This window comes from Corapipo altera, unplaced genomic scaffold (genome assembly GCF_003945725.1).
Source record: "Corapipo altera isolate COAL_440 unplaced genomic scaffold, ASM394572v1 60, whole genome shotgun sequence".
In the NCBI taxonomy this organism is placed as follows: domain Eukaryota; kingdom Metazoa; phylum Chordata; class Aves; order Passeriformes; family Pipridae; genus Corapipo; species Corapipo altera.
In genome coordinates, this window is record NW_020884912.1 from 2,743,394 (window position 1) to 2,756,615 (window position 13,222).

General features: G+C 42.8%; 1 protein-coding gene across 4 annotated transcripts in view; it reads left to right on the forward strand.

Moving 5' to 3' along the window:
* The window catches only part of PHACTR1 (phosphatase and actin regulator 1), a 303,990-nt gene that overhangs the window by 6,531 nt on the left and 284,237 nt on the right, over positions 1–13,222 (forward strand). For all 4 annotated transcript variants that reach the window (XM_027654036.1, XM_027654034.1, XM_027654039.1 and 1 more), the window contains exons 3-4: positions 7,045–7,191; positions 9,050–9,196. In XM_027654036.1, coding sequence (XP_027509837.1) covers positions 7,045–7,191; positions 9,050–9,196 — 294 coding nt within the window. The remainder of the gene's footprint in view (positions 1–7,044; positions 7,192–9,049; positions 9,197–13,222) is intronic.

The following is a 13,222-nucleotide window of genomic DNA, read 5'->3' on the forward strand; positions in this document are numbered from 1 at the left end:
TTTAGACATCTTCCTTGGGTTAATATAAATCTTGCCTCTCTACTGGTTATGGAAGCCTAGATAGCAAACTTGAGTGAATGATACCTGTGCTGATGGCATTTGTTTGCATTGAGGAATCACGTGTTGACTGGCAAGATAGGACCTAATTCAGAGAAGGGAGTAACTTTCTCCAAACAGGTCAAGTGTAATCCAAAGCTGTAAATGTGCAGATCACTTGGCTGCAGTATACTTTGGGGAAACATCAGCATTGATCTTGAAGTTCTATTTGAAAGTTATGCTTTGGGGCATGCAAAGAAAGACCTCATATTTGAAAGAGCTGAGCAGGCGGGCACTGAGGAGCAGCAGAAGTGAGCTGGTCCATAAGGGAAAGTAAGCCCAAAGTCAGCAAAATGGGCAGAGGCAGCAGCCGTCACCTATGACAGGTTAAAGCACTGAGGGCACGAGCTGGGCAGGTTTGGTGACAGTCACCAGGTTCAGCCAAGAGTTCAGATCATCAGACAAGTCCGTGGTGATGAGGCAGGTATGAGACTAAGCAAGACGGAAAGTCAGCAGTCTGGATGTGGATCAGTGAGGAACGTAGCCAGCCACAGGCACACTTGCTTAGCAAATGGGCAATGGCCTCAGCGTAGGCATATCTCCAAAAGCAGGGAGGAAGCAGCTGCTGAGGATTCTTGCTGCTTTCTCAAAAACCTTCAAAGCTGGTCAGGGCTTCTCAAGTAGCTTACACAGCTATACCATGCCAGAGAGCCTGCCTTGAGCATAGCCAACTAAACTGTGTGCAGGGATTGCACGCAGCACTCTAGCTGTTGGTACCTAGCTCTCACCTAGGTTTTTAAAGATTAAGAAAAGAGGAACCTCTCCCTCCCACTCTATATAAGGGGATTGAGCCCCTGCATGAACCATAAGAGAGCAGAATAACTTCTGCCCAGTACATTACAAGTGAAGACTTTAGGTACTACCATAAAGGGAGAGTTGGCCATCGCAGACAGTGAGTAGCACTTTTCTGCAACCATGAGTCCGATGGAAGGGGTCCTAAGACTCATCCTCTCTCTTGGTGCCTGCAGCAAACCCACACAACAACCTGATGGGATGGGCTGGACATTGTGTTGTCAGGATGCCATTCTGGGTTGCAGGAGTCCACCTCTGCACCACAGTGGGACTCTCCGGTCCCTGCCTATAGTCTGGGTTCAGCTGTCACGCGACTTCTGACTCAAGGAAAAAATTGTTTCTAATTTCCTAGAGAGCTGTACATCCACTTCTCCAGTCTTATATCCTTTTGCACTAGCAGGGCACACCAGCTTAAAATTAACTGCATTAATTATTTTCAAGATGCTCCTACATAGCACAAAGTTGCTTGCCAGGCCATTTGGCAAGATACACTGTGCATATTTAAAAAATTGAACAAAACTCTCTTGAAGGCTTATCTTGAACTATCTTCTGTATCTGTAAGTAAGTTAAAGATCCACTTACAAGAAGTATGCTTCTACTGGTTGCAACATTCCTGCAGTTTATTTGATGAATTTAAGGAGTGAATAAAAAATGTAAAGTATAAAAAAATACAGTACATATGGCCAAGGGTAATAGATGCACAAGATTGTATAGACACACGGGGGATGATTGCTCAGAAGATTTCAGGAAATCATTTTTCTTGATCAGTTTTGCAGGTTTAACAAAATACTCCCAGGTATAGTTTTAATTCCACATTTTCCGGTCATTCTCTGTGTCCACAATATATTTATTTCACTGTGCTGCCTTCTTGCTCATTTATTTTAATTTAGACAGTGCTGATTTATTCTAGATGTTTGACTTTAATCACTGCTGACTCTTCAGTGTTACTTTCCTTTTGCTTTTGCATATTACATTAAGTACAGTGTTTTATAAAAATATGTTGCTGCAGTATCCCCAGATCCTAATCCAGAATGATTCCACTGCAGATGTTCCTCCATCAACCAAAATTTTATGATTAATCCATCCTATATATTAACATATTTTCAAGGTTATGATATTTTCCAGGTCTTTTTTTGTTTATGTGATGTCACTACTTCTTAGACTAATAGCTTCAGTATCAGAAGAATTAGTAACAGCAAATGTGCATTCCTGATAAAATTTCTCCCCCTTTAAATCCCATCAAGTAACTGATCAACATCAACCTTTTCCTCATCCTTTTTAAACTTTTTTAAGTCCCTTTTCCACCATCTATTCTGGCATATCTTCCTTACTGAGAATTTCCAAACAGCCTATGCCTTTGGACACAATGGTAGAGGAACAAGCATGTTTTGTCTAAAATGCACAAAAAATGCCAGTGTGGTGGTTAGGCATATCGTGCACATTCCTACCCAAATATCACAAACCAGCGGAATGAGCACATGACTAAATGTGGATATCCTTTTGCATGGGTACCATTGTTTGCAACCTTCAGGCCTGTTCTTGATATGATGTATCTAAGTACTTTCTTTTGGATTACTGATGCCCATCAAAAAAGATTTCAACAGCTTTGCTTTAGAGCCATGGAGAAATCCATATGCATGTGCTTCTGTGTTTATCTGGGAGACACAAGCCTATAAATCATCCCTCATAAATGGCAATTTATGGTCTCTCCACATGTTCTGTCTCTGGCTCCCCTGCCAGTCATACCCAATTTTCCAAATCTAATCCTTCAAATGTTGTCCTTTTGTCTTGTTTTAAATGCAACCGATAAAGTGAACTGGCATTAAATCAGACCAAAAAAATTTTTTTCCTGGTAAACACCCAATTGGACCCATTTCCTGGTCTGTCTTTAAGGAAGAATATTCACAGTCTAATATTTTATTTTTTTTTTAGCTCACATGAGATATCATGTGCTAGATGGATCAAAATGTACCTGAACTCAAGTTTTTTAAAGCTTCCTTTTAGCCAAAAATACATTTCTGCATGCATTATCTACATGTTACACCACGGTGAGCCCTCTTCACAGAAGCGTGAAGGAGGAGAACTGACTAAGAAGCTCATATGTTTCTCTGATGAAAAAAGTAGTAAGAAAGAAGAATCCTATTCAATCAGCAACAGCAGCACTGCAATTAAAATATTTTCATAGGCATTCTACAAAGTCATTCAAAATTTACCCTGAGAAATGAAACTTTCCTCAGGAAAGCCTTAAAGATTTCTGATGTAAAAAAGCATCCCCTTATGGCTATTTCAATGTCATTTGAAGTTGCTTATGATTATATGCATCAGAAACACACCCTTTCTAATGTATCTAGGTCTAGACATCTCCAAGAAACAACATTTTAGCACTTAGCTTTTACTGAGATTAAAGTCATCAAGTTTCAAAAGTTTTTGCCCTTTCGAGGTCAAAATCTACTGTGCAAATAAGGGTTTCTATTGACCCTACTGATTAAAAAATGACAAGTGTACCTGTGTCACCAATGAGATATTTTAAAAACATTTTAAAAAAATCTGATTGATAAAAGTAGATGAAAAAAATTAGATTAATATTTCTTGTTTTCTCCAATTAATTTTTAGGAAGATGCCATTTCACCTCTAAAATTTTTCAATTAAAAATGTCCATCATTTTTCTAAATAACACTCTTAAAAAAATTAATAAATAACTTAAAAAGAAAAGCCAATATTATAACTCTTCAAAATATAAAGGTAGTTCTTGGCAAACAAAAATTAGCACGAATATTTTTATTAAAATCTGTGGGAAAGTATTTTAATGGAAAAAATGGAAGCCATCAAAAATTCTTTGCAAACAACCCTCCATGTTTTCAGTCATTTCGAACAGTGTTCAAAATTTGGACCAGCTGCAGATTTAACCAAATATATTGAAATTATATCTTCAAAATGCCTCTGAACATGTAATATAAAAATTTACATATTTTACATTCCCTTCTCCCAAACACATACTTGTGTTCTCCTTCAGTAACATACAATATTTTGAGACAACAAATGGGAGATTATATACAGCAGTTCTAAGGTGTCATACAACGTACATTACAGCATTTATATTTTTAAAGTATTTTTCCCTCGAAAAGCAACTTTTTCACCTTCTAACAAAAGTCAGACAGGACACTGCCACAATATGCCAGTTGTGGCATAACCCTATGAGGAATGATGCAAAGAGAATGAAAGAATTAAACAGAATGGCTGATTTGCCTTCTGTGTGCTGTTACAGCGGCTGCTTTAAATGAGGTTTTGGACACTGATCTCAAATCCATTTTCAGCTTAAGTAGGCCCCTTATTGTATATTGTAATGTCACTCCATTGCTCCAAGACTTTCAAGAGGACACTTTCTAATTTTCCAGAAAAATTACCTCCTAAAAATGTGTCGCACAGACTGATCTGGTTTAAGGAGAACAGCTGAAGCAAGAGATACTGGTGCATTAGCTGTGATGGACCCTATGGTCTCATTAGTCACATATCAACAGCTTTACTAAAAACTGTATGGCAAGTCATTCTCAAACTAAGGACTGCTATGGATTATGGTTAAGAAAGAGTGTGTATATTCATGGCAGGCATAAACATTCAGTGTTACTTTATTGATATCAAGATGTGATCAGCCATACTTTCCAGTTCTGTGGCTCTGTAAGAATTGATCTTAGGTTTTATTGCAAATCTTTTTTAATGCTTATTAGCTTAGTCTGAAATTTTTTCAATGTTTACCTAGAATACCCAGTCATTCTTGAAAACTCCTTTTGGTAATATACACAAAGGGGAGATAATCATGGTTGTCAAAGTAATACATAATGATTACTCCAAGAAGCATTTTCTAGCATCCACCTACCTCCAGTGAAACTGAATACAAGCCAGATCCCAATATTTTGACCCAAAAGAGAAAAATGATTTATAAACAATTATATAGAAAAGCCTACTGTTATTCTCTGTTTACTATAAAAGTGTATGCAATTTGGTGCTGGGATTCTTTTTTCAAATAGATTCCCATGCTATGATCCTGTGCTAGCCCTGAAATGCATGGGAGCCCTTTCACTGACTTTAACTACAGCTAGATTACACCAGTTTTAAAAGACAAGTCATTTACATCATTGCTTTATGAGATGATTTTTACAATGCTGACTTTGTATACAGATAAATCTTCCTGAAGTGTAAATCTGATGACACAAAATTTTCCGTAACAGAAATTCTCCCTTCTCTTTTATCTTCGTTACTGTACTTCCCTATCATAAGGGAGTAACTGTTTACAGCCCAGTTGCAGTGTTTGCTTTAGCTTAATCTAAATAGTTGACCCCATTAAATCAATTTCAACTCTTGCCCTTTGTGTTTACTTCAAATGCAAATGCTAGGTTAGAAATGAGCAAAAACTTGAAAGAAATCTATTTCAAAATAGAAAACAAGTAAGTTAGACCAGAAATAACCACTGCCTTCAGCAGCGCAGATTTACTTGTTTAGTAAACTACATAATGCTGCAAATTGAAAAATAGAGTGTGACTGCTTCTGTTAACTCATAGTAATTATATGCTATCATACCTAACACCTAAGTCAGCTTTTAAGCATCTGAAGGCTTCTGATTGACAGGTTTTATTTGAAATTCTAAAAAACTTTTAAAAGAAAGAATCACAGTTAGTAGGTTGCGGAATATGCACTTAGTCACTATCAGTCATGCTCTCCAATCCCAGTGGGAAAATACAGTTCATTTTTAGTTATTTGAAATGTGGTGCTTTACAAAAGCCCAGAGATAAAGACTGTTATGCCAGATAATATCCAAGCAGCAAAAAGCATGCAGGGTTCAGGCTCCTAGGCTCATACAGGGTCCCCCATGAAAGTTTATGTAAATAGTCCTACTCTAAGGGTACAGACGTTTCTTTCCAGCTGCAATTCTCTTTCCAGTTATATACGAGGTGGAGGGGAAAGAAACGCACTGAGAAAGTACTTGTGCATGGTGCTCATGCTTTCAGTGATCAGCCAGATCCCATCTAGCATTTGTGATAGTCTTTATCTACTCAGAGAGGCAGTTGAGGCAGGTGTACTTACAGAGGTTCTTCTGCTTGTGATTTGTAATTTATAGGTTCAGCGCCCAAAGCATTCAACAGCCACTCACAATTACATTTCACATAAAAAACACCTGCATTAAAGGAACATTATCAAGGCTGTAAGGTCCAGTGCTAAATATTTGGGCAATGCGAAAGTGAAGGTGGCCTCTGCAACATTAATTCAGTCTCCTAAAACATATGTATTGTAGTATGGCTTCTAACTGCATGATGACACAGTAGTTTTTTACTATCCTACCATTTGCTTCATCAGTACATGGAGTGGGCAGTGCTCACTTAATGAGCCAGTATTAAATATTTTGCTTTCTCCTCCTTCAATGCATGGCCCCAACCTATTTAAACCATGTTCAGAAGACAGAAATCTTAATTTCCTTATGAGCTTTTCATCGGTGCTCCACTGAAGTGTATCACTACTTTACAATATTAATGGATTTATATCTTCTTGAAATTCCCACTGAAAGAAAAAAATGATTCTCCCTGTTTCACAACTAAGAAAATAAGACATGAAGTGATCAAGAGCAAAAAGTAGCTCTTTATTTTGAGTGCCCAAGTCAAGACAAGAAGAAAAACTGAGTTTTAGAATAGTTGCTGTAGGCATCATGTCATGTTCCAAGCACAGCTTCCACCGATTTCTGCAAATTAGGCAACCACTTAGATACTTCCACTACTTAGGCATCACAGCCTCAAAAACAGCATTCAGGAAAAGAGAGATTGCAGCTGTTGAGAAGTTGAGAAAAGAGTGATTTAAGCTGCAAAAGTAGGAACTTTGAACGTGCAATCTGTGGCAGCAACAGAGCTATAACCTGTGCCTTTGGGGCACAGAAGACAGCAATCTTTTCTTGGCGTTATTCAGTGCAGCCCTTAAATTCTGTAGTATGTGAGCCAAGGACCTCACAGCAAACTGCCTATTCTACTACCTGCTACAGATCCTCTGTTCCATTGAGTGATTTTCCTTCTCTTTTCTTTTCCTTTTTTTTTTTTTCTTTTTCTCCCTCTTCTTCCCCCTTTTCATTTCTCCCTTCCTCTGATATTCTCCTCTTCATTTGTACTTTCTTACCAGCTCGTCGGGCAACTCTTCTTACTGTGCCCACTCTGGTGACAGCAACCTCTGAGGATGACATAGACCGGAGACCCATCAGAAGACTCCGGTCTAAGAGTGACACCCCTTACTTGGAAGAAGCTAGGATCTGCTTCAACCTTGATAATGGTAAGACCACACCTTGCCCAAACATCATATGATGTTAATTAAAGACTTTTTTTTGAGATGCAGATGGACTAGATGGTATTTCCTCGTTCCCAAGTGATATGGTGGTTCAGCAGACATCCAAAGATGTCATGGGAGTCTAACTACAAGAACCTGCCTATGTATGAACAGGGATTCTTTTCAAAATTCTTCTGCAAGTACTAACTAAATTTCTTCTCCTGTTTTAGCCACAGTAAGCCAGTGAGATCAGAGCAAAATAGAATATATCTTACCCACTTCAGGCACCCAGAAACATGAAAGTTCTTATGAACATTTATAAAGGGATTAGAGCTAACAGCAGACTTAGCTAATATTACAATCATGGAAGAACACCCAGCATGCCCCAAAACCTCTATAGGATTAACTGGTAGAAGTGCAACTGAAAACTCTTGGTTCTGCAGGAACAAGTAAGAGAGCTGTCCCTCAAAATTCAGACCAGCTAATGTTACTATTGCTGCCTTCAGAATTACTGAGGCCTGGTATTCCTTCCCTGGTCTTTTTTTCTCATTGAGGTTGACAAAACCAAAAGATTTTGGAAGTAATGACAACTTAGTGACTTTAAGCAGGTTGTTTGGGGTTTTTTTAAATACTGAATTAAATGGGACGAACTGTTACACTCCCATGTACGTATCAGGAAAAGGTTCTTCACCCAAAGGGTGGCTGGGCACTGGAACAGGCTCCCCAGGGAAGTGGTCACAGTACCAAGCCTGTGTGAGTTCAAGAAACATTTGGACAATGCTTTCAGGCACATGGTGTGACTTGGGGCGTCCTGCACAGGGCCAGGAGTTGCACTCTATGATCCTGATGGGTCCCTTCCAAATCAGCATATTCTATAAGTATTTTAACTCTCTAGCTCTCACTTTATGTAGTCCTTTTGTGCTATCCCTGTATTTTATTTTGAAATAGCATTTTTAAGTATTTACGTTACACTAACATCTCAGCAGTCCCAGCTGAAACTGGAGCCCTAATGTGGCAGGCAGCCTACCAACCACAGGGTAAGACCATCAACATAAATTGCTGATTACTAAACAGAGAAACAGAGATGCCACAAAACCTTGTTCTCAGTGTGGAGATGGAGAACAGAGTCACCAATTTTTGCCTATGGTCACATTTTTCTCAAAGACCTGCTGGAATATGAGTCCCAGGTTTTAAGGGGTGGTCACTTTTAAACGCTGAGTGTGGGCTCCTCAGTCTCCTTGGCATTTTAAACTGCCAAGGCACGGTACACCATTCTGCTTTACATCATGGGGTTGCCCAAGGAAAGAGGCGAAGGAGGTGAAGGGATGCACCGTTAGACATCGCACCAAGTCTTGAACCAGCTGTGCTCTGAGTTTTGGGATGCCCTAGGCTTGAAGAGAGCAATCCGGGTTGCCGGGCTCGCTGCGCGGTGGCACCTCGACCAGCCAGGCCCACTGGCGGCGTGTGGCACCTGCTTGGCGCGGGGTGGGGGAGGGAACCACCTCCGCCGGGACCCTCCCCTGGGGGCGGGAAATCCCCTCCGCCGGGACCGTGCCCGGGGGCGGGGGGCAGGCAGGGCTGGGGACAGGGGTCACCGCTCCGTCCGCCTGGAGCGAAGGCGGGCGGGACACGGCGGGGGCAGCGGGCAGGGCCGCCGCGGCCGCTCCCGTCCGCAGATCCTTAACGGGTTTTCCCTGTCTCTCCCCCTCCCTCCCCGCGCTCCTTTCTCCCTTTCCCTCTCTCCCTCTCTCCTTCCCCGTCCTCCCCTCCCCCTCCCCGCGCCTCTCTCCCTCCTCCCCTCCCCTGTCTCCCCCTCCGCCCCCTCGTCGCCCGGCCGCCCCGCGCCGCCGCTCGCCCTCGCCAGCTCGCCGGGCCACGCTGCTCACCGTGCCCACATTAATGGCGGCATCTTCCGAGGAGGACATCGACCGCAGACCCATCCGCCGCGTCCGCTCCAAGAGCGACACCCCCTACCTCGCCGAGGCCCGCATCTCCTTCAACCTCGACACAGGTGAGAGGCGGCCCGGCCCGGCCCGGCCAGCGGCGGGGGCAGCAGGGAGGGGAGGGAAGGGGCCGCCCCCACCCTCCTCCCCCGCCAGCGCCCACGGGCTCCCTGGGCTCTACCGCCCGGCCCTGCCCAGGTGCCCGCGCCTTCGCACCTCGCCGGCCTCCCCCGGCCCTGCCCCGCTGGCCGGCTCCCCCTGCCCCGCGTCTCTCACCTGGGTGAGCCCGTTGCCGGCTGCCTTTCGCTGTTCAGCCCCTCGAAGCCTCCCCTCTCCCAGAGCGCCGCCCTCTCGCCCTGCAGAGCATCGTGCCGCATCCCCACAAGGCTCCTGCTCTGCCCCTCCTCACCAGGTTCTTCTGGCGTCCCTCCTGGAGGCGCTGACCTTGGCGTTTTACAGTTCTCTCCCTGTCTCACTCTTTGCCTTCTTCCTCTGATGGGTTTGTGCCTCAAAAGTGCAAGGAAACTTGCACCTGCGTTGTCCACTTTTTCTCAGTCTCCTGAGTTCCCTCGTTGTCTCAGGGTTGCCTTTTGTGACTCTCAATGGGTGTAGAGCCTGACGCTTTCTACCAACACATCTCCAACTCCCCACATTCACCTCCTCCAGCCTGTTATTGGGATGAACCTCCTGCAGTTCTCTAACTGACCTTCCCGTCCCCTTTCTCCACTGCTGCACGTTCCTCTGTGCCGCTTCTTCCTCATGGTTCCCTTGAGATTTCAGCCATCGCCTTCAGTTCATCCTGCACATGATGAAACTATCCTGTTTCTTTCCTACTAGGCCTGTGGTTTTCCCCTCCTTCCCTGACCTTTTCTTTCCTTATGGGCTCTGTCAACAGCAAACTACACCAGAGGTTACTTGCTTTCAAAAACGAAGGAAAAGAAAGTTCTTTCTTTAATTCTCTGCACCAAACACCAGACTTCCCCTCTTTGGGAAGGGGGGGAGCGTGAGGAAGGATCTGTAGCCAGCAATACTGCAACCTCCCTCATGTCCCAGTAGTAGCACACAAAATGACCCAACTGTGTAACATTCTTTGATGCTGAGCTTGTCAGATCACTGCCAGCTGTAAAGGGAAAAGAGCTGCCTCAGAATTGCTGCTTGCCATGCTGCGGTCTCTCCCATCCCTCCTCCCCTCTTTCAGCTGGCAGAAAGTTGGAGATGGCAGATATGCATTTGCTTTTCCATTTGGGGGTAGAGCAGATTCCCCTCCCCTTCCTGTTATCCCTGCTGCAGTTACACCCTTGGTAATGGCTGATATGCACTTTGGTTTTACCATTGACAGAACGGTTGGTTACATTGTATGGCGGGTCGTTATTTCTCTCTGATCATGACTTTTAAAAATTACCAAACCATAGGTAAGTTGGGTGGCATTTCAGGGCACAGGCTGGAAGACCATGCCAGATGCCAGGTTTCAGCTCCGTAAAGAACTGGGAGTGAAAATAGAAAGAGCATCACCATGCATAAGGTGTAAATAAAAAAAAGGCTGTGTATGATTATTTGACTGCTGAAATAACCCTGCGTTGACTTGTGTTCTCACAGGTAATGTTATGACATGTAGTTATAAATAGATAAACCAGTTAAGAGCAAGGCACCTTCAGATCACCTGGTGCCTCATATCTCTATGCTGAGCTAGACATGCTGTCTTTGCTACAAGTCCCAGAGCATGTGCAAGTCTCTAGGTACCTCTTTCCTGCAATCCACCAAAGAATTTGATAATTACACTTAGCTTCTTTCTGTTCCTCTCCTCCCCCTGGCTCTCTATAATTTGTGTCTTTACTTGCAAACCTGGGAATAGAATTCCTTAAAAAGAAATAATGAAAAGAAACAGTACTGGTATATCAAGAAATATAAATGAAAAATGTTTTAAGTAGTGCAAGTGTGTGTTTTCATTAATTCATCTGGCAGTGAGTAGTTTGGAGCTCAAAAAAAAAAAAAAATTGCTTAGCAACCAGTATTGAGTGAGTGAGCCAAAAAGCAAGTGAAACGTGCCACTGATACCCACTTCATTTCTGAGCTGTTGGGTTTACGCTTCTGTTTGCTCAGAAAGCTCAAACTAAGAACTCTCCAGTCTGAGGAAAAAGCCATTAAAAAATGTGTTTAGCCCCTTTTGCTCACACTTGATAATGCCGTGCGGCTCAGGGTTTCCTTTTGAATCTAATTGTTTGTGAGGTGCGGTGTTCTTGAATTTATTTTTTTAGCTCTATGCGTGGGGAAAAATACCACCCTGTTTCTAAACCGACCAGGTTTCCATTTGCAGTTTCGTTGCTGGTGTCGTTGCTGCCGTGCCACGGAGGGCGCCAGGTCGCTCCCGGTGTCGCGGTGCCCTGCAGGCGGAGGTGCCGCCCGGGAGCCCGCGGGCGCTGTCCGCCGCCCCCGGTGCTGAAGCCGCTCCGCCGGGGGTGGAGGCTGCGTGTCCCGCCTTGCCTTGTTCTCCCTCGCAGTCCATGTGAGCACAGGGGGGTGTGTATTTCTTTGCCTGCGCAAGGGGAAGGCGGTAGGACGGAAGTAAAGCTGTTTCTTCAACCCACGGATGCAGTCGAAACTAAAGTGACGCTTAGGGCGCAGGAAAAAACCTCTTCCTTACATGCTTATCACTTGCTTTCCATTTGGTGCATTCCATATCTACAGCTGCTGCTCAACCACTGCTTACAGAGCTATTTTTCCTACAGCTGGTGCAAGTCAAGCTGTGTTCCCCAGTCATTGTCTCCTGTGAGGACATGGTCAGAGCGTGGCTGTACATGCAGCTGCTTTGCTGTATTGGAAGTTAAAATCCACTTTTATTAATGAACCACAACCAGACGCAGTGAATACTGCTCTTCTCCACTCTTAATTACAACCACTAGTTAAGAACTATCAGGTTTTTATCTACTTCAGCTGTAAGTCATAATTATACCATTAGTGCTGTTATCAGTATTGTTGAACAACTGAGAGATTGCATACACAGAGTCAATTACACAATTTGGGTATAGCACATATTTGGTCTGGGTTTTTAAAAAAACAGAATTTGTAAGTGATTAACAGTGCAGCTTCTACCCCCCCTTGTATTTTGATTATACCAACAATTCTGCTTTGTTTGATTTTTCTAAAACATTCCAGTTTATTATGTTTGTTTCTAATATTGATCAATTAACTCACAATTATTACCTAGCATGAGTTGACTAATGCTGTTCGATTAGTTTTTCCTGGTATGTTTTTTTTTCTGCTGGTGTTCCCAGACTGATTAAAATACCAAGTTGTTTTCCAAACTCAGGGTTATTCTCCCTACTATTATACATATGCAAATCCTATTTATCTGAGTTATGTGCTTATATGAAGAGGATAATTCTTCCCAAAGGATTCAAATTACCTCTTCTGCAAAAATTAATGTAGCTATGTAGCATCGTAAAGCCATAGACCGGTATCAATTCCTTTTTGCATATTTGATACTAAATCAGTCTGCATACAGAAATTAATTTTTAATTTTCTGAACAACTTCCTACAGTGCAACACTAGAGGAATGGGGAATGTGCTCTCGCTTTCAGGTGGTTATCTTTTGTTTTCTTTATTATGATTAGCAATCTGGCGTTGCTCCATCTCTTAACATCCATTTTTGGCTTTTCTTACATATCTTCTTAAAAGCAGTTTTCAGATTGTCTTTCTGACTTTCTGATTCAGGCATCTAAAAGGTAATCCAAAATTACTTCTGAACACTTGGGCCTCCATCTGTCCAATAGCATAATCCCTTTCCTGGTCCTGTGCCAGCTGACAAGTTCAAGTGTTTTTTGTAGGTTTTGACCTATTACAGGTTTTGACTGATTTCTATTCATCCTCTTGCAAAACACTGTACTTTTAAAATGGCAATGCATGTTGGGTAGCTTTCGAGCTTGATAAATTGGCAAAGAATAGTTCCCAATAAGGAAATAGACCACTTAAAAACTCCCTAAATGTTCCAAGGTGTGTGAGCTTTTCTTTTGCCTCCCCCTTCATGCAACTGTTTGGGGAATCCCTGTCAGAATTTTATTGATGTTTGTGTTAGGGGAGGAGGGACTATCACACTG